The sequence below is a fragment of the Mus caroli genome, chromosome 2 (genome assembly GCF_900094665.2).
Source record: "Mus caroli chromosome 2, CAROLI_EIJ_v1.1, whole genome shotgun sequence".
Lineage (NCBI taxonomy): Eukaryota > Metazoa > Chordata > Mammalia > Rodentia > Muridae > Mus > Mus caroli.
Window position 1 is genome coordinate 18,929,719 of NC_034571.1, and position 21,816 is coordinate 18,951,534.

Below are 21,816 nucleotides of genomic sequence, written 5' to 3' on the forward strand. Positions count from 1 at the left end.
GGATTTCTGAGTTCAAGGCCAGCCTGGTCTACAAAGTGAGTTCCAGGACAGCCAGGGCTATACAGAGAAACCCTGTCTCGGGAAAAAACAAAACAACAACAACAAAAAAAAGAAAGAAAGCTGAGCAAGCCAGGGGAAGCAAGCCAATAAAGAACATGCTTCGATGGCCTCTGCATCCCTTCCTGCTTCCAGTCCTGACATCCTTTGGTGATGAACAGCAATGTGGAAGTGTAAGCTGAATAAACCCGTTCCTCCCCAACTTGCTTCTTGTTTGTGACTAAGACAGATGCATACTACTTTAACTATTGATTTGTAAATATAAATATTCCCACTAAACCCATTTTTTAATATTTCTAAAGTTACATGTATTTTTCTACTATATGTGACTAATGTATGAGTGATTTTTTTATTTTTCATTTATCTTAACAGTATTTTTCTTAAAATACAAATTTTAAAAACATTTATGATGGTCCAGAATTATTTTTTCCCTAAGAAAGATAGCTTGCCTCATTAGTAACTCTTAACTTGGTGAAATAGAGAGAGATTTGAAATACTGATTGATTACCACCATTTATTAAGTTAAAAAGGTAGTCTTTTCTCATTCCAATACACTGTAGTGTATGAATTCAACAAGCCCATTTCCATTTTAGTTCTGCAACAAAATCACAGTATGGTGATTATGATCTCCATAATTTATCGAAGCTTTAAAATATATTGAAAAAATATAATTAAATACTATCAAAGATAACTAGCAAAAAGGATTGCAAAAGATCAATTATTAAGAAAAGCCCCATCGGTAATTTAACTTCGTAATACTCTGGTATCTAGAGTCACAGGGAGATGAGATTCAGTCTTGTAGACTAACAAAAGCCTAAAGCATTCACATCTTTGAGCAGAATAAAAAACTACTTCAAGTTCTTAGTTCCTCTAATGCAAACAGCTCAGAAAAGTACTAAAACACATTGTGTTTGCTTTCTAGGTTTCCTTTGTAAGTGTAAGGGTCTCATGTCAATGTACACACTCCCTCATATAATTTCTCTCACCACTATTTACCATTAATAATACTTTGATGTTGATTCTATTATCCAGGATCTAATCAAGATAAAGGGTCAAACTCTCCCTTTTATATCTACTGTGAAGGCTTTCTGGGATTTGTCTATTAGTTTAATACAGAGACCAGTATCACATCAGCATATATTAGGTTAAAGATACAGTATCAATAAGAACAGGGCTTTTGAAATTGTCATGTCATAAACTTATGAGCCAAGTTAAACAGGTTTCATTATCTTGTCATCATGAAAGTGGTTATAAAAACTTTTAAATGTAACTGGTTTACTTGACACAATCTAGAAACATATCTGGGAGGAAGGAATATGAATTGAAAAAAAATGTCTCAGTAAGATTGGCCTGTAAATCTGTAATGCATTTCTTGATTGATGTGAGAGGCCTCAGCCCATTCTGGATGGTGCCACTCCCAGGTCTTGGATGCAACTCAAAAGAAAAACAAACAACAAACCAGGCTGATCAAGCTAAGAGAAGCAAGCCTTGTAAGCAACATTCCTCTACAGTTTGTAGGTTTCTGCCCTGACTTCTTAATAGAAGCTGTATGAAGTAAGACCTTTCTTCCCCAGGTTGATTTCAGTCATGTTGTTTTACCATAACAACAGCATCCTTAAGTATGACAATAATTCTACTAGATCTTCTCTGCCCATGGCAGAAGGCTGAGAAAAATCACTCCACACACCAGGCTAATGTAAAATTTGCAATAATCCTCCTGCCTCTGCCTCCTGGGTGCTGTGATTTCAGGTATATGATAAATCCTGCTAAATTAACTGGATTTACACACATACACACACACACACACAAAGCCCAATGGCATATCTAACCCATCACCATTCGTTCTTTATATTTATGTATTTTAAATTTTATTTTCCGTGATGAGTATTTTGACTGTATATCTATATCTGAACCACAGGCATGCCTGGTGCCAGAAGTCAAGCACAAGAGGCCATCAGTTCTTCTAGAACTGTAGTAAGAGATGGGTGTGTGTTGTGTAGGTGCTGGAAACTGAGCCTTTAAGAAATGCCCTTAACTCTAAACCATTTCTCCAGCTCTCCACTACCAATTTTTGTAAATAAAGTTTTACTGAACACACTACATCTACACACACACACACACACACACACACACACACACACACACATATATATATATATAAAAATATACAACTTTGAGCTACAAACCTGTTGAGTCAATATAGCCAGCAAAATCTAAATCTAAACTATACCCAGTCTTGAGAAAAAAAAGAAAGGAGACAAGAGGGAGAGGGAAAGAAGAGGGGAGGGGCAAGGTAAGATGTGGGGACAGAGGGAACGTTTAAAATCATCACTAAGACCATAAATAACTGTTAAGTCATTTAGCTCAATTTTGTGCCTTAAATGTTTGATCTATAAAACACAGGCAAGCAAGTTAATCTGAAGCTAGAAGCATACATGGTTTGAAAAGATGCATCTAACAATTTAAATTCAAAGTATAAAGAAATAGTCTCCTTTTTATACTCCTGAAAAACACAAAGTATATGTCGTAAGAGTTACCACCTTGACTGGTAAGAAACACTGGCTGAGACATTTTTAAAACAGTAATAAAACTCTAATTTGGTTACTGTACTTTACATCAACCCATGAAAATAGTGCCTCACCTTTCTCAATATAGTTCTTGGGAGCCCATGCAGGGTCCCCATCTGCATATGGGTCACTATACTGAACTACTGCAGCTTCCTCATCTTCATAGTCCACAGGAGGAGGTGGCGGAGGAGGCGGAGAGTCATCAAACATGGGAATGTCATCTGGTGGAGGGGGTGGTGGTGGAGTTGGGCTATCAGCAACTAAAAGGATTCAGACAAGGAATGAGTCTAAAGGAACAACTTTAAATTAACAGAATTTAACAATTCTAACTCATAGAGCATGCACTATATATAACATGCAGTGATTAGAAGTAAAAGCTGGGTGTGTTAAAGTTTATACTACTTTTCATTTTAAGCACAATTTTTGCAACATAAATAAGCACATAAATACTACATTAATGAATGTAAGAGGATACAGTATCTTCTTTCATTAGAATTACAGGAGTAAAGAAGTTTCTTTATTCTAAGTCTCAAGTAAAAACAAATGCTCCCCTCGGCCTTGTTGCCCGAGGGGACTCTGTCATGGAATACCCCTAAGTATCTTATAGTAGAGGTCTGACAGTTTTTACTATGTATAGTCAGGCCTGCAATTTTGGCTTTTGGTAGCTTTAGTGCCCTAGAAACTACATCTCACGTGGACATATCTTTTATTTGTTGTTTTAATAAAGAGTAAAGCCAAGTTGGTCATATCATGTTTAAATTTTTTGTGTAGGGTTTTGTTTGTTTGTTTTCTGTTTTTACTTATGTTTTAACAAACATAAAAAATAATTCCAAATGAGAAGACTGCATTGAGTATCTTTAAACAAATTAGTTATATTCACAGTCAAGATTTAATGTAGAAAGGAAACTAAGATTTTGCATCATGGCTAATAAAACAATGCATGAAATGATACCAGATCCAAAAGATCCAATTTCTAACTTAAAACACAATTAAGATTTAAACATAAAATACTGAAGATGCAGTAATTTTAAAAGAAATAAAAATAAACAAACAAAAATGAATCACACTTCAGATTCTAGATGGCTGGGGTATGTGTACACATGCTTTAAAGAATTGAAGGTGTTAACAGGAAAATGGGTGTGTGGGACTAGAACTGTACTTATTTGGTCACCAATGCGGCTGGGATTAAAACATTCAAAGCTAACACAACTAATGCTCAAACTTCTACTCCACAAATTCCTTTAAAAGTTTAGGGGAGAGGAGAAAAATCAGGGAAGGTAGTGCATGCCTTTATTTCTAGCACTTGGGAGGCAGAAGCTCAGGGAATCTCTGTGAGTTTAAGGCAAGTCTGGTCTACACAGCTAATTCTAGGCCATCCACAGCTACACAAAGAGAACCTTGTCTTTTAGGTGAGAGAAAAGAAAAAAGGAAAGGTTCTTGTATTAACTGTTGTAGGTTTTATAGGTTATTGTTCCTGACTGAGGACAGTAAGTTGAGATCTAAGCAAGAGGCTAGTTTAAAGCAAGCAGAAAACAGTCCTGCTTCAATTCTGTGCTTTCTAGTTTAATCCTTGAGATGATAAAGACAATAAAAAATAAATTCTACTTGGTGATGTTCACTCACAACAATCTAACAGGTCTACAGTTGGATTGTCTACTACATGTGCTGATCCACTAAACATCTGCCTATACCTACACCTCCTCCATAAAGCTTTTTATGTGGAAGAGTGGCTATGAACCCAGCCTGACATCAAACAGGCTGAGCACACACCCTAAATTGGCTTAATGTGTGTATTATATATATATATATTTTTTTGATTCCCTGAAGAGCTGTCACTCTTCATTTCTACAACATACTGGTTGAAGAGTTCCATTCAACTGCCATTAAGTATACATTGGTTTATCTTCGATTTTATGGCAAAAGTCTGATCAACCCAATTTTCTGCCCTAGTACTTTACCTAACACTATGCATATTTAGTCCAAAAGCCTATCTGATATTAAATAATAAAAGGCATGAGTCATTAGGGGCTCATATCTTAAACCAGACTGGGTTACAGCTACATGCATTTATTGTCACTTCCTCTGAGTATCAGAACACTGGCATTTAAAAAGCACATAAAATATGTACACTTGATAAAATATTTAAAGTGCTGATACACAATTTCTTAATTTCAACTTGCTTAGAAAAACTTGAAAATAAACTTGGAATAGCAGTGGTGTAAGAAAAATGAACTTGAGCCGGGCATGGTTGTGCACGCCTTTAATCCCAGCACTCGGGAGGCAGAGGCAGGCAGATTTCTGAGATCGAGGCCAGCCTGGTCTACAGAGTTAGTTCCAGGACAGCCAGGGCTATACAGAGAAACCCTGTCTCAAAAAAGCCAAAAAAAAAACCAAACAAACCTCAATATCATGTGTTTGGTAAAAAGAACAGAAATAGTTGTGGCAAGGTGTCTCTTTGGGAATAATGAATAAGAACACTGTGTTTTGTTTTTTCCAGTTATCAGTTAACCAATGATCTCTAGGTCCACAAAGTTGATTTTCAATGGCTATTAAACTTATTTCATAGAACTCTTCATGATGAAGCAGTGTAAAAATATGGACAGGTATAATCTTCCATCTCTGACAGGTTTAGTTTCTAAACTGTATCAGCATCATGAAACGACAATATTGCTGGGCATGATAAACCCACCTGCCATCCCAGCACTCAGGAGGCTGAGGCAGAAGGGCTGAAAGGCCAGCTTAGTGAAACAGGAGATCTGCTCCAAAACCCAGGACCTGAGAATGTCATTCATTTAACTCAGACTTAGAGCAGCTCAACTAACATGTACAAGGCCTTGGGTATTGCTTAGATCATCAAAAATGGGGGAGAGAGCAGCAGTGACTAGCAACTGACCCTTATCATTTGTAAACACCTAAGAAACTGAAGTTAATAGTAAGAGGGTTTGCACTCAGAAATTTCAAAACTCTAAATCTACATTTGCAATAAGCTCTCATGAAGAGACTGTCTTAAAACTTTTTGTTTGTATTCTTACCAGAACCTATCATGTAACACTGAATAACAATATTTGATTGGTGGAAGGGAGGGACTGAGAGAAGCATTATAAGAGTGAGTAAAAGTTGACAAAGAATTTGCAAAAAATTTACTTTACTGAGGATGGGCTGCTTAAGTAGTAGCTCATTTCTAAAACAATTCTGAAATGTATTTCTAAGAAGATTCCAAATGAAGTAAATTGGAACTAGATACTATCTTAATTTCAATGATTGAGATTTAATTATTCAGCAATTGTACTTTTCGTTTGCCATACAGTATTCACTCAGGACACATAGAATCTTCCGTAATGTCAAAGGTAATTAGGATTACAGGCATGCACCACCATACCCAGCTGCAAAGTGTTTCCCAATTGTCCTAGTAACTATTATTTCAATATAATTTGCCTTCTTGTGCTTACTCTTTGCTTAAAAATATACAATAGATCTCATAGCTTAGACCATCTAAATACTTAAGCAAACTGCAGCTTTGAAATTGATATGGGTAAGTAATCATGCAGACAAGAGAAAAGAACAGAAGCCCGTGCTCTTCCGTCTCAGTAACACATAACTGTACCTATTCTTCAAGGTAAGATTAGCTTCTCAATAAGAAGGAAAATGGTGACTCGTCAGCCATGCATGCTAGAGGAGACAGCCTCTAGTCTCTGACAGCTGTGTTTCCAGACTTACTGTTTTCCTGCACCCTGGCCACGAAGCCTGTGAGAGGTATCTGTGGAGTCAACTGAGGCATGGGGGGAGGAGGAGGGGCAATAGAAACTGGCAGCAAGACACAGTATGGGGAGTAAAACAGATAAAGAAAAGAAAACAAACAAAAAGCAGAAGTCAGTTACAAGGACCACAAACATAAATAAGTATGCCAAGAACAGTCTGCAAATGAAAACAAACAAAACAAAAACAAACAAACAAACCCTGCTACCCTCTTCAAGTTCTTGTCCCCACAGAACCTAAGGCCACACTGTGCTCAGCCATAGGATAAGTGCATAAAATAATAAATATACTTACTTTTAACCTAGCATTACATTATTTGGGGAACTTTTTAATTTACTGTAACATTTATTTTAGCACAATGCTTTTCAAAGAAAAACTTCTTAAAATATGTTACACTTAAACATCTACAGAGCCTGCCAACAAACTGTTTTGCTTTAAGTCTATAAACTAACAGACTTGTCTAGCTTTAGGATAAAGTTGTAAATTCAAAACCAAACAATGTTTAACAGCTGTTGACTACGTGTATAGATATGTAGATAAATCAAAACATCAATCATGAGTTACCTTTGAACAAAGTGCTCATATATCTAAATTTACATACTTCTCTGGAAAATATTTTCTGACAAAAGTAAGATTTATTACTTTTTAAATTGCCAGCTTTATTTGTAAGAAATCAGCCCTAAACTTACTAAGGGACAAGAATGTTCCATGTACCTAATGATTCATTATTCAGTCTCTGAGGGGAAGCTATCAAATATGGTCTTTTATGGATACTGAAAAAGGAAACAATCTCTAAGCAGTCAAAATGTTATTTGTACTATATTAATTTCTGATTAATATAATGCAGCCAGATACTGGCTGGCTTGAAGCATGTGTAACCTTTTTCAGGAGATACTTTATAAGAAATTGGTATCAAATGTTCATATGACTAACAAATATATGAAAGACTGTCACAAACTAGAAGCAAAGATATGTTTACTTTGTCTCTTTAACAAGACAGTAATTGCTGAAGATCCAACAAGCCAATGGGTTCAAGTGGAAAGATCGGTTTCCCAGTGGTCACCACTAAGTGATGTTACATTATCCAAGAAAAACAACTTTATTGGTCCCTAAGATTTATCATTTTAATCCCAGGTACAAAAATTTGTTGGTAAGCATAAAAATGTGATAGACGTTCCAAGTTAAAAGTTAAAGAAATATATATGTGCTGATAGTTCATACAGATCTAAAAACAGCATTCCATTTACCAGCAGAAACTGGTTTTCATTCTGTTACAGAGAACACTTGTTAAATGGTTAGAGTATTGATTTTAAAACAAAAAAGCCTCCCATTAGTCAAAATAATTTCAAGAAAGAACCCTTAGTGACTAGCCATGCTCGTTAGTTGTGGGAGAAGAGACAGGAGGTTACTATGAAGATGCTCATCACCAGCACATATAATGAGAGGAAACAGCACATCACAGCACTAAACACAGCCACATACCAGTAACCTGCACCCGCAGCTCATACTGAAGGAGAAATGGATAAAACAAAATATGCTTTACACCCCAGGCTAAGTTTCCTTTCCAGTTTCAAAAAGAATACTGCTATTTACTAAGGAAGTATCCCACAAACGTGTGTGAAACTAGACAAGTGTAGATTGGTGAAATAAAAACCCTATTTGAAGAATAAATTTAAAGACAAAGTGGGGGAGGGAAGATAATGATCATAAAGATGGGATGGAAAAAGCAGAATATGAAAAGAAAGTTCAGACACTAGTGGAATAAACAACTAATTTGTCTTGATTGCATATGCCATTAATTCTAGGATTCAGGAGGCAGAAGTAGGTAGATTTCTACATTCAAAGCCAGCCTGAACGCCATACTGAGTTTCAGAACGACCTATCTCCACAAAACAGAACAACAACCACCACCTAAACGACCGAGTTATAGAGCATTCAGACACTGAGGCTACCACTCAATATCAACAAGTTTAATATTTCATAGTAGCCTGAATTCTGGAAATTCAGGTCTGGAAAATAAGCTGTATAAATCTGAGGTTCTCTGTGAATATAGACATTTAAGACAAAATGGTTTTCAATTTGCTATAACTCAGTTACCCTCTAACTCAAAATTTTAAACAAAAGACCAATAGCCTCACTTAAGTTAGGCATAGTGGTGCTTGCCTGTCATCCCAAAAAGCAGGAGGGCTGCAAGTTCAAGGCCAGTATGACTTAAGCAGTGCGAGGACAGTTAGGGCTACAAAGTATGGCCCTGTCTTTTAAAAAAACAAATAAACAAACAAACAAAACAAACAAGAAAACCCAAAAATATGCACGTAATATGAATACAAATAAAAGAGCCAAGCAAATTCCCATGTCAATGCAGGGTAGTCATCGTTATTTGTATAGAACATTCAGTTCCAGAAACACTTAAAATGACGCTGCCATAGAAAACCTGTCAGCCACACCCAGTAACTTCATGACAAAACAAATACTGGACAACAGGCTTATTTCAAACTATTTTCGCTCTGAATTTAGTATCTTAACATGGAAAGTGAACTCAATGATTACCTCAGATATTCAAGCCTTTCCTTTCTAAGTCTATTTTCTGTAAAAGGTTTTAAACACTGGCTGTAATTAGTACTGAGATGTGTATTTTGAAGTAAACAAAGGGAAATCAAAAGAAAAATCCCTCCCACCTGTTAGAATTATTCAGACAGAGAAAGTAAGCAGGCATTGTAAATGTTTTCATTTGAAAGCATTTCAAAAGAGGTCACAACCTTAGAAGTGATAGCCAGCAATTTCTTTTCATTAAATTCTTTAAAAAGTTCTTTGACTGTGTTTGTGTCTTTGTATCATTTACTGAATCATCAAAATCATGCTGATAAAATTTAAGATTGTTTTTTTCTCTAGTTCAAATTAAATTGTAGTAATACTAATAATAGCACATTAAAATATTTGTTGAATTTTGGTAGATTAAGTATACTTGAGTGAACCCTGGAGAATAAATAAGCAGTAATATTTAAGATGGTCATTCAAGGATTAACATTCAAAGCAAAAACAAGCATGAAATAGCACGGCTTAAATTGTTGTCTATCACAGTCAAGAATAACAGTTTCAAATAATTTCCTTCAAAAAGGAGCTCCACTATTGCTGTATGCCTGCAAACACAAGCTTACTTGAATTTTGAGAATAAAGTGGACCTCCATTAACATGAGGCTGAGCAGAGAATTGGGCGGTCACAGAGGGAGTTCGTCTATATCCACCAGAAGATGTCGAAGAAGTGGTAGAGTTGTGTCGAGAAATCTGCCTGGTCATTGTGCCATACTGGGAACCAGGAGCTGCGCCAGGGGCTGCTGAAAAGCATTAGTCAAAGGCAACCAAGAAAGCATTACAAACACCCGAAGTGACAGGACAGAGGGGAGGGGGTTCTTATTTTTTTGGAATGCCCAGACATAAAATAAAAAAAGAAGATGAAAATCAAATTATCTCCACTTCTAAAGTATATAAACAAGAAGACAGCTAGTGCAAAGAGCTACAAAAGTGACCATTTGAGCATTACTAATCCTTTGCAATAAGCATAGTCCTGAATGCTATTTTGTTAATGCTCAATGTAATCTACATGTGCATTTCAGAATGCTCACTAGACAATGCACGAGAACAACTACTCTGGTATGATAAGTAACCCAGGGATAATTTGAAATATATGAAAAGGAATATATGTGTAAGTTGTCTGCAAGTACTACACCATTTGATCAAGGAACTTGAGTTATCTAAGGATTTTGTATCTACTGGAGGTGGGTGTACAAGAATCAATCACCTGAGGGGGTGAAGTCAAGTGTATAAAGCTTTTGTATGTACACTGGCTCCAACAAAATGAGTACCACACATAGTCTGAGTAAGGCACTAGCTGTTAGCTGTGGGTCATTCATGACTGCTTTATAAACAGCTTCCTCTTCACAGCCAAGTTTCGGAATTTGATTTAAAATTCTATCTGGCTAAAAAGCTCAGGGTAAGTAATAAAGTAAACAATAAAATTTAAACTGCTAAGTATATTTCTCTGATTTTTATAACTGTTAGTAATTACTGTTATTAATTATTTAGGTTGTATTTAGGTACTATTCTTAACACTAAGAACTATCACTCCTTATGAATGAACACTGCTAACTATAGTCCCTGAATTTCCCTACGCTTCAGCACTGATGAAAATCTCTTGAGAGCGTGTTGTAATGGAAATTTCTGGGTTCCATTTTCAGAGATTTTAACAAAGTAGATCTAGGATGAGGTCTGAAACTGAAATTTCTACCTAATTCCTCCGTGTTGATGACCGATTTGGGACTATTGCTCTGAAAGTTAGTGCTCTAAGTAAGAGGTTAGCAAACGTTTTTTTCTTTAAGTCGACTCTTAAAAACTAAAAATTAGGTGTCCCTGGAGGGGGTTACACCTACATGAAATGACCATATTCAAACTGACACAGCTTTCAGATGAATTTATATACAAGTACACAAAGACTTCACCGAGCCTCTAGAAAAAAAAATTCTGACAGAATGAGAATGAAAAAGACATGTAATAGCTTTGACCTCACAAACTTAACAGAGAGTTTTCTGAGAAATAATGTTCTGAGAACTAGTACTCTAATGTTAGTATCTAAGACTGAAACTGAAAGATGCTGGCTTACCTTGACTAGTAAGCAACAGAGGTTTTGGTAAAGGGAGCAAGCATATCAACACACACCAGCACTATAGCACCAGTTCCACACACCCCAACAAGGTGAGCTGTCTGTCTACATCTTTACTTATCCACTGTGGCTTGAACAATCATCTCCCAGGCTGGCAGCATTTCATTTTCACAGACTTTCTTTCAGTGACTTCTATATCCAGGGGGTTTTGTATTATCCCTTCCCTCTCCTTTTCCTCAGTATATATAAATGTTTTGAAAAATAATCTAAAAATATTTTCAGTTTAATTTCACCTAAATTAATTCTCGTTAAGAGACACCTCATTATTTATCCTAAGTATTGTGTACTTCTAAACTGAATGCAAATTTGGGTGTGGGAGGGAGTTGAGACAGGGTTTCTCTGTGTAACATCAACCAGACTGGTCTTGAACTCACAGAGACTGCCTGCCTCTGCCTCCTGAATGCTGGGATTAAAGGTGTATGCCATACACTGCCCAGCCTGGATCTAGAATTCTTTGTATTAGCATTCAGTGTATTCCTTCCCAACTTAAAGACAATTTGAATGCATCCAATTGATAAAGTTACTTCAGAGCATTCTCAGCTATCTGAAACCTGGGCTGCAGCAAAAATTTTCAAAGAATAATCCAAAAGATAGCATCACAGCAGCCCAATCACACTCTATTTCCTTTCCATGTTCCACTTCCTATCTCCACCTTCATCCCAGTCCTTTGACTGGATGTAATAACTGCCAGTTTTTGTCAATCTAAATAAATCACAAATAAAAATCCCATTAAGTTTGTTATAAACTACACACAGGACCACGTTGTACTTCATAAAGAGCCTTCTCTGTGTTCTTACAGTGTTAAGTTCAAAGGTCCTTCACCAGAAGAAATTAGAAATAATTAGATTTAATTCTTTAACTCTTAGTGGTACCATCTATAATCCAGTAACTGCAGCAACTTGTAATCTATCAGCTACAAGAGTTAATTGCAGATATGTAAAATTTATCTAATGGTTCCCCAACGCCTATCCAGTCTCATCAGCAACACTCACTGGGAGAAGCAGGACTCCAGGAAGCCAGACACAATGTTTTCTAGTAAAATAGTTTATCTCTCAGATCAGAGTGTAAGAAAACAGAACCAAAAATTCCAAAATGGCAGGAAAATACCGCATATTGAAGACAAAGAAAAAAACAAACATCCGTATATAAAACAAGTTCAAATGAGTTTATAAATGCAGTACCCACAAAATGAGCCTGTGTTTATAACAGGATCATTTTTCTTGAACAATACATTTGAAAAGCTAAGATAGTTTCCTCTCTTTTTTTTTTCATTATGATTACCTTTCAAACTTTTTTTTTAATATACACATTTTGTTTCTGGATAGCTTGGGCTACATAGAAATAACCTATCTCAAAAAAGTCTACATTTCACTGACTCAATTTCGAAGGGTTAACTGAATGTTCTCCCAGAATACCTTAAATTTACATACTTTCTAAAAAGGTAAAATACATTTTCATATTTTGAAATCTCATCTTATATTCACCAGATTTCACTAAAACAGGAGCTGAATCTCACGCATAAATAGGAAGGCGCAAATGCATTGGTTTAGCAATACTGATCTTCTGAATGAAATGTTATGCAAAATGGTTTGCTTTTGAAATAATAAACATCATAAACTACTAGAAAGACAAGATTTACTAAAACAAAATGGCCAAAACTGACTTAACAAAGTGACTTCTCTGTACCACACATACAGTTTGTAAAACCCTAACAATTTTGTGAAAATTAATCTAAAAATATCATATTTTTTATATTTGCCTTTATTATAGCAATAGCCACAATCTAGTAACTAATTTCATTCAATATACATAGAGCGTTTTAGCCTCCATAATAAAGTTAACAGACATAACACAGTGAAGCTGAGGGTACTAACTCCCGTACCTGGGCCCGCAGTGGGCGGTGAGGGCGTAGGCACAGCAATAGGAATGCCAATGCTGCTGCTCCCACTGTTCTCTCGGCTTCCGCTTCCTCCACTACTTCCACTGCAAAGAAGAGAAGCATTGGAAAATCATTTTTATACACTGATTTTTTTTTTAAAAAAAAAACTTAAATCATAAACTGGGGCTACTAAATACTCAGTAACTTGGTTAACCTTTACCCTATTATTTAAAATGGTTCTTGTGTTACAGTGTTCTTCAAGAACTTTAAAACTAGTAACTAGAACAGTTTTCTAACCCTACCTGATCTTAATTCCCAGCACTCTGAAGGCAGATACAGGTGGATCTTTGGGTGTTCAAGACCAGCCAGGGGTGCATAATAGGACCTTGTCTTAAAATGGTAATTATAGTCTAAGAAATGTCTTGAGCAGTGAAATCTCACAGTTCAGTGAGTTCAAGCCTGCTGTGACTAAGAGTAAATAGCCTGTTGTGGTGGCACACTGCACATTCAGTACTGGCTAAGTCTAGAGGTTCTTGAGTCTGAAATCACCTGGCATACATAATGAGGCTCTTGTTTCCCCTCTGCAATGGTTTGTATATGCTCAGCCCAGGGAATGGCACTATTAGAGGGTGTGGTCCTGTTCTAGTAGGTGTGGCCTTGTTGGAATAGGTATGTCACTGTGGGTATGGGCTTTAAGACCTTCATCCTAGCAGTCTGGAAATCAGTATTCTGCTAGCAGCCTTAGGTGAATGTTGAACTCTCAGCTGCTCCTGAACCAGGCCTGCTGGGATGCTGCCATGTTCCCGCCTTGATGATAATGGACTGAATCTCTGTGCCTATAAGCCTGCCCCAATTAAATGTTGTCCTTTATAAGCCTTGCACTGGTCATGGTGTCTGCTCACAGCAGTACAACCCTAGCTACGACAGCCTCCTTCTGTCTCAGAAAGGAACTGTGAATCATACCGTCACAAAACTCTATACCAGAACATGAGAGAACAGACAGTACAAAAAAGAAAGCACAGAACAATGGGGGTGGGGCATAATCCTTGTCTGAAAATCAGGAAAAACAATTTCTCCCTATCTCAAAGAAAAGTAAAAGGGGCATGGTGGCACACTAACGTAATCCCTGCATTTAGGAGGCTGATGAAGGAGTAACTTCTAGGTCAGTCTAGCCTATACACGTTTCCAAAACAGAAACAAACTGGGCACAGTGGCACACACCTTTAAACCCAGCACTGGGAAAGCAGAAGCAGGTGAGTCCCAGGATGGCTCAGAGGTTAAGAGCACAAACTGCTCTTCCAGAGGTTCTGAGTTCGATTCCCAGCAACCACACGGTGGCTCATTATCATCTGTAATTGGATCTGATGCCCTCTTCTGGTGTGTCTGAAGACCAGCCAAGGTTAAATAGTGAAACCTTGCCTCAAACGCAAACCAAAAACAAATAAAAAATATATAAAAACAAATTGAAGGCAGGTGATAAGGAATTTTCTGGAAAATAAGTGTGGTGGTTTGATAGCCCCATACCCCGATAGACTCATATATTTGAATGCTTGGTCATCAGGAAATAGCACTACTTGAGAAGGGTAAGTAGGTGTAGCCTTGTTGGATTAAGTGTGTCACTGAGAGTAGACCCTAAGGTTTCAAAAGCCTCTTCCTGCGGGCTGTGGATCTGGCTGTAGAACTCTTAACAACTTCTCCAGTACCATGTATGCCTATGCCATTATGCTTCCCGTCCTGATGATAATGGACTCAACCTCTGTTTAAGACTGTGCCAAGTGAGGCCAGCCTGGTGTACAGAGTGAGTTCCAGGACAGCCAGGGCTACACAGAGAAACCCTGTCTCAGAAAAACAAAAAACAAAAAAGAATGTACCAAGTAAATGTTTTCTTTTATGAAAGTTGCCTGGATCATGGCGTCCCTTCACAGCAAGAGCAAAACAAAACAGCAGGCAACCGTTTAAAGGTAGCTAGGTTTCACTGCTACAGAGAAACTCTATTGAATAAACTCCCTCCAAAGTCCTTCTACCTGAGAGTAACTGTCTACAATACCTGACCCATACTATGTTGCCCGAGCTAGTTTCAAACTCCTGACCACATTTGTACTGTTAGAACAAACGGGCTTATATATGAAATCATCAACTCATTCAAGTCAGGAAATCTACTCAGCTTTATGTCAGACTCAGGAATATTTGTACACTAATGCACTAATAGGATCTTCTGTAATTATTGACTTTGGTGCTTTTTATCTAAAATAGGCATAAGTGGTGGCAAATTATACTGTGTGGGCTAAAGCTGGACAGCAGTCCAATTTTTGACTATGAGCTACCTTTTTTTAACAGTGAAAACTCAAAAGAGGATAGTATTTTGCAAAAAAATAAAATGATATGAAATTCAAATTTTAGTACCATAAGCAAAATTTTACTAGACCATCCATAGCTCACTATGTTCACTCATTTACAAATTGTCTATGGTTGTCATGGGGCTAAATTTGCAACAATGATTAAATAATTCCAAAATCCTGACATAATGACATTCTAGAAATGTATTTTTAAAATAAGTGTTAGTATTTCAATACAATAAGCTTCTGAGAAAACAACAACAACAAAACTATGTCTTACTAGTTTCTGAATGGTATTTAACACAGTTATTCTAAATAACTAGTTGTTGAATAAGATTAAACTATTACTACCTCCACTATGAGAAAAAAACAAAACCAAACAAAACATTTTGACCCTGTAATTCAGCAAAACCAAACATAAAAAGCTGGGTACTTCAGCACTGGGCAACTGCGTTCTCAAGAACTGTTAACACAACCTCGTTATCAGTAACTCGGTTCTGAAATCGTCTTCAGAAACAAGCAGAGTGTTCTTCCTCTGACTTCATTCAGCATGCTGTGTACAACTCTACAACACTTAACCCTTTGGCTAGGAGCATTTAAGAGTATTTTCCCCGTGCAGGAGTTCCTGGTAAATGAACTCAGAAGTCTCATTCATACTAAGAATCTATCCTAAAACTGAGCTATATAAACCATAGCCCTACCTTACAGCATTTAAAGATGTTTAGTAAGCATTCTTGTCTTGGGTCAGGAGGGCGGGAGTGGTGATAGTACTGGGTTACTACTAAAACACTTTGTTCCAAACTATCTGAATATCTTATACGCAAATTTAGGAGAGCAAAACAATTTTAAGCTTTATTTGGGCTTTTTGTTTGTTTTGGTATGGACACGGTCTCATATATCCCAGAATGATCTCAAAGTCACTAAGCAGCTAAGGCTAACCCTGAACTTCACATCCTCCTGCTTCCATCTCCCAAGTGCTAGAATTACAGATGTGTGCCATCATGCCTAGTTTGTATGGCACTGGGATCAAACCCAGAGCTTCCTGTATGTTAAGGCAAGCATTATGCAAACTTCAGCCTCTAAAAAGCATTTTTTAGTTGTAATCCCAACATGTACTTGTTTCTCTATCAAAAAGAAGGAATATAATCTGCTTGTAGCATACACAAATGAAAAATAAAATCTCAAAAGAAAAACTGAAATTTGATGGGACCAGAAATGGGGAGAATGATGCCCTTTTACATTCACTATTAACATCAAGTAACACCTAACTTGTACTCTGTATCTTTAGAAATCATTGCTCAGCAGTCAGCAACACACACTTCTAGAGCTCAGATGTTCAGGCGGAAGGCTTACCTATGCGTCCTTGGTCTCTGATTTAAAGAAGCTGTCCTGCCTGGACTATGCTGGCTTCCAAGCCTCGCAGGACTAGTCATGTAGTCATTGGGAACTGTTGGCGGCTTAACAGGCTCTAGGGTTTTGTAAGGGGTGTTCCGTCTGACAATGAAGAACAGGAGGGATGATGAAGAGAGACAGTCAGCACTTCCCCCCAAATTTGTAAAACTCTCTATCTGAATTAAGTATAACAGAACTTTTTTTTCCCCAACTTTAATCGAAAAAACTAAAGACTGGCAAGATGGCTCAGAGAGTAATGGTGCTTGCCACCCAAGCCTAGAGACCTTAGTTCAATCCCTAGAACCGATTTACCAGGGAAGAGGGGTATTGTGCATGCACATGGGAACACACACACACAGCCACAAAATTCTCTTCTGACCTACACAAAGTGTATAGAAGCACAAGTTACATCACACACACTCTTTAATGACAAAAACATCTTTAATAGTAATTGCTACTAAAACTATAAAGTTTTAATATAAACTTTGCTGCTTTAACATAAAAATTCAAATTTGTTGCTTTTTGTTGGGAAAATTATTGGAAAGGGTCATTTAACGTTATGCTAAAAATAGTGGTTATAATCGTAATGATCTATAATATATAATATTAAAATATACATTATTCTCAATTCAGTCACTCATAAGCCTTTCGGGAAGGGGGAGGGGGGGCACATGGCTAGCTGCTGACTGGAACCCTCCACAAAAGCAAGAAATCTAATATGGAATTCCCAGGTAACTAATCCGTCACAAACGCCTTGAAAAATAATGATACAGTTAGTACCACAAGTAGTCACCACTACCTTCTCCAGCTTTCCACAAAGCTACTCTGGTGCAAAGGGGCCTGTGACTAGCTGATGCAGTTAGAGCCACTCAGGCCTAGTCCTAAGCCTAAGGTGCCATGGAATAGGAGAAACAGAAGATGGAGACTACTAAGCTAAACTTCACAAAGCACACCACTTATTCAGTGAGCCACAGCATAAATACTATAAATACAAGTGGAAGCACTATCAGGATCTCTCTGTTCAATCCATTTAAGATAAAACATAAAGCAGATTTACATTAACATAGATAATGTAAATGTTGTTGCTTTTTTAAATATAGGAATGCTCTGTCTGTATGTACCCCTGCATGCCAGAAGAGGGCATAGGATCCCATTAGATAGTTGTGAGCCACCATGTGGTTGCTGGGAATTGAACTCAGGACCTCTTTAACCGCTGAGCCATCTCTCCAGCCCACTACATTTTTATATGTACAAACAGAAAAAGGATACGCATTTATACATATCTAAAAGATCACTAATTCCTGGCATGATGACAGCCATAATTCCAAAGCTAAGGAGGGGAAACAGGCAACTCTGGCACTTAATATCCACCCACTCTAGCTTCATGGGTGAGCTTCAGGCCCAAAAGACCTGTCATAAAGGAGGTGGATAGCTTTCCTGAGGGTGAAACCTCCTCACATGCAAGACACACACACACACAATGAATTTAAAGGGTAGTTCCACAAGAGATAATTCAAAAAACAAAACATGCACTCAAGTCTCAGAAATTCTTTGTAGAAAACAGCTGAATTTGTACCCCAAAGTTCCTCGGCCTGACACGGGAGGGCTTGGTGGTTTCTGCGTGGGAGGATTTGTTCTCGACAATGTGCCAGTTCTTGCAGGCTGGTTATTTCCGTGCTAAAATGTGAAAAGAAAAATTATATTTCTGTATCAACTTGTTCTCTTGATGTTTTAACATGATGTCTTTTTCTTAATATCAGAATGTGAAGTAAGGATTCCCAGACAGTTCGACTAGAGTTTGGTATTAAGTTTTAAAAGTTCAAAAGCCACATACGCTCAGTTCTTCCCATCATATTTTGTGCTATTCATATCAAATTACACAAAATACAAGTGAGACTACTAAATTTTATATCTTATTGTTAGACATGTTCATTGATATCAAACTTATTCAAGAATCAGAATTAGAATGTTTGAATAAACATTTATATATACATTATGTGTGCATAAAAGCAAACCATAAATCTGTCAATCTGCTAAAATACTCATTGCAACTAAAATCTTTATCCTAATAATGCAACAACAAAATCGCATGTCACATCTGGGAAACCTAACTGTAAGTCAATGGAAGCAAAGCAACTGTAAAACACATGAGCAAAAGCAGTACCTGTTAGAACGATTAATGTTCCTAAAGTGCAAACGTCAATATATCTAGGATATATTAACACAGCCAAGCTAAATGCTGCTGATGTGATCTAAGTTTAAGCGTATTTAATCTATATAAATCCTACAGAGAAAAGCAGACAGACAAGTTTTCACATTTTAGTGGCTCTGCAGCCTCTGTCAACATAGAGGAAGTACTGTGGATCAAATGATAAGTAATGTCTCTTACCTTGGCTTTTAGCCACTTTATGTTGGCAAAAACAAAAAAGAGGGGGGAAAAGTAGAAATTAATTCTAGGTAAGTTGTATCTGACAGGACAGGTTGACATTTATATTACTGAATTTATGTTAAGTTTTTATCCAGCTCTATTTCAAATGCATTTTAAAAGTTATCTAGAGGAACTAAGGAAATAAATGTTTGTATGTCACATTATTTTTCCTAGGAATTGAACTCAGGGCTGCACATGTTGGTCAAGAATTCTACCAGAGAGCTACAACCAGCCACTAAGTTTCCCAAACTGGCCTTGAGTTGACTTTGTGACCCAGACAAGGCCTTGAGTTTATGACTGATTGATTCTCTTGCCTCAGCCATGTAACTGGGATTGCTGGCTTTTGTAACCAGGTCTAACTAACATGTGCTTCTTTTTTTTTTAAACATGTACTTCTAAAAGGAAATTAATTCATAAAAAAAATTACCAATTAACTAAGTCAATCTCAAAATGTCTTAAGTCAGCATTTAACCCATGAATCTAATCCAACTTAAATTAGAGATGATGCAGAGTCGGAAAGGTGACTCCAAGTATGTAATGGCTTTTGCAGATGATAGCATCCAGCACCCATGTCAGGCATCTCATGACCACCTGGAACTTCAGTTACAAAAGATCAAATGCCCCTTTCTGGCCTTTACAGACACTGTACTCACATGCACATCCCTTCACATGCACACATACACGTAATTAAAAATAAAAACAAAACCTTTTAATTTGACTTAAACTACAATAATACAAAGTGTGTAGAGCTATTTTTAATATAGCAGTATATAAGATCTAAGACTTTGTTAAATAATGAATGCCCAAGTCTGGGATATTCATTACTCAAATGGTAGTATAATACTTTAAAAATATAAGCCTTAAATTCTAAAATTTGAAATTCCAGTTTAAGGCTAAGTGCAGATAACTGAAAAGTAACTTAATATGTGGAAGTCCCTAAATTAAATCTTTAATACCACAAAGAATAAAGCAGATAAATAATAAACACATAGTTAGACATCACAAGTTGAGCTGGAAAGATGGCTCAGGGATTAAAAACGCATACTGCTCTTGAAGAGGGCTTGAGATGTGGAATCTTTAATTCCAGCTCTTGGGAGGCAGAGACAGGCATTTCTCTGCATTTAAGGCCAGCCTAGTCTATGTAGTGTTTCAAGCCAGAGAGAACTACACAGTAAGACTCTGTCTCAAAAAAATAAAAATAAAAATTCACAAGTTGCTTTCAAGTTCAGGAAAGGATTCAGCCTTGTACCTCAGTGTTTAAAAATGAAATCCAAAGTCCTGGGAATGTAGCTCAGTCTGCCGACCTCTGTACAATGTGCATCAATATAGGGTTCATTCTCAGCATCCCATAACCCAATTATGGCGGTACACTCCTGAAAACCCAGAATTTGGGAGGTGGGAGCAATGATCAGGTATACACAGCAAGTTCAAGGCCAGTTTTGGGCCCATACAACCCTATCTCAAAAACAAAATTATGGGTGCTGTGTTATAAATAAAATAATATATATATATATATGTATAAAGTGGACAAAGAATAAAAATAAAATAGCCCTTAAAAAACAAAAATATAGAAAAGAAATCATCTACTCGTAGGTTGGCAAAATTCTAACTAAAGAATGAATAAAGAGTCTAGGAACTCTCATTTCTACACTACTGACGTCTTCAACAAGCCTATACTTCTAGGAAGGTATATGTTGCTATGTTTTTATTGAACAGTTCAGTGAAAACTCTAAATAAAAGCTACTTTGATCTTAAAGGCTACTTCTGTGAGAGATGACCAGCTAACACAACTAAAATAATGTGCAGAACCTATGGTGCCAATCCTTTACACCAGGCCATTAAGAAAAAATTCCCGTTTCTACAGTTTGTCCATAAAGTTTGGAGATTTCTATTTCTATCAGCAACACCTGCTGTCCTCACAACTTATCTACCATTTTTCAGATGACCCCAATGGCAACATTAAATAAAACGTTATGGAAGATTTAAGATATCTTCTCATTTATACAACTGTGCTACAACTTTGGTATTTGTTTGTTTAAAATGGTTATTTCTCGCTGCCACCTAAGAATACTGTCTAGAACCCTACCTAATCACCATATTGCACACCTAGATGTGAAGTATTACATTGAACTAATATTAAATCCTTGATAAGACATACTAGTGTACTGTGTGACCTATGTATATGATGACTACATATGTACTTTATACATACAGTATGTTCATAATAATATAACATTTTAATTGTGCAATAAAGTGTTCTAAGTACACTTTCACATCTCCATTTCTTTCAACTGAAAGAGGACAAAAAATAAGGGAAAACCCTCAGCATTTGTATGTAATCTGTTCCCAAATTAAAGAACAATAAAACTAAATGGGAAATGAGTTTAGCTGAACCCTGCAACTATACAACTTCCTAACTTTCACCCTTTATTCAAGCTCAGCCTCCTCTACTAAATAGTTTATGTATGTGACTGTGCTCCAAATAAGGAGTGTTGTCAAATTAATCTCTGCCTCTTGAAACTCAAAAAAATGTTAACAGTTAGCAACTGACAATGTTTACATGAAATATATTTCAATCCCAAACATAAACAAAATAAGAGCCGGGCGTGGTGGCGCACGCCTTTAATCCCAGCACTCGGGAGGCAGAGGCAGGCGGATTTCTGAGTTCGAGGCCAGCCTGGTCT

The 21,816-nt window shown here is 36.9% G+C and overlaps 1 protein-coding gene across 10 annotated transcripts in view; it reads right to left on the minus strand.

Moving 5' to 3' along the window:
• Positions 1 to 21,816, minus strand: part of Abi1 (abl interactor 1) — a 92,569-nt gene that overhangs the window by 3,259 nt on the left and 67,494 nt on the right. The window contains exons 4-10 of one of the 10 annotated variants that reach the window (XM_021156197.1): positions 19,094 to 19,108; positions 18,281 to 18,381; positions 16,666 to 16,806; positions 12,980 to 13,080; positions 9,539 to 9,712; positions 6,342 to 6,428; positions 2,699 to 2,884 (exon numbers count right to left, since the gene is read on the minus strand). In XM_021156197.1, the coding sequence (XP_021011856.1) occupies positions 2,699 to 2,884; positions 6,342 to 6,428; positions 9,539 to 9,712; positions 12,980 to 13,080; positions 16,666 to 16,806; positions 18,281 to 18,381; positions 19,094 to 19,108 (805 nt within the window). Of the gene's footprint in view, positions 1 to 2,698; positions 2,885 to 6,341; positions 6,429 to 9,538; positions 9,716 to 12,979; positions 13,081 to 16,665; positions 16,807 to 18,280; positions 18,382 to 19,093; positions 19,109 to 21,816 lie in introns of all 10 variants that reach the window. The other 9 variants (XM_021156195.1, XM_021156198.1, XM_021156199.1 and 6 more) reach the window with 9 other exon arrangements.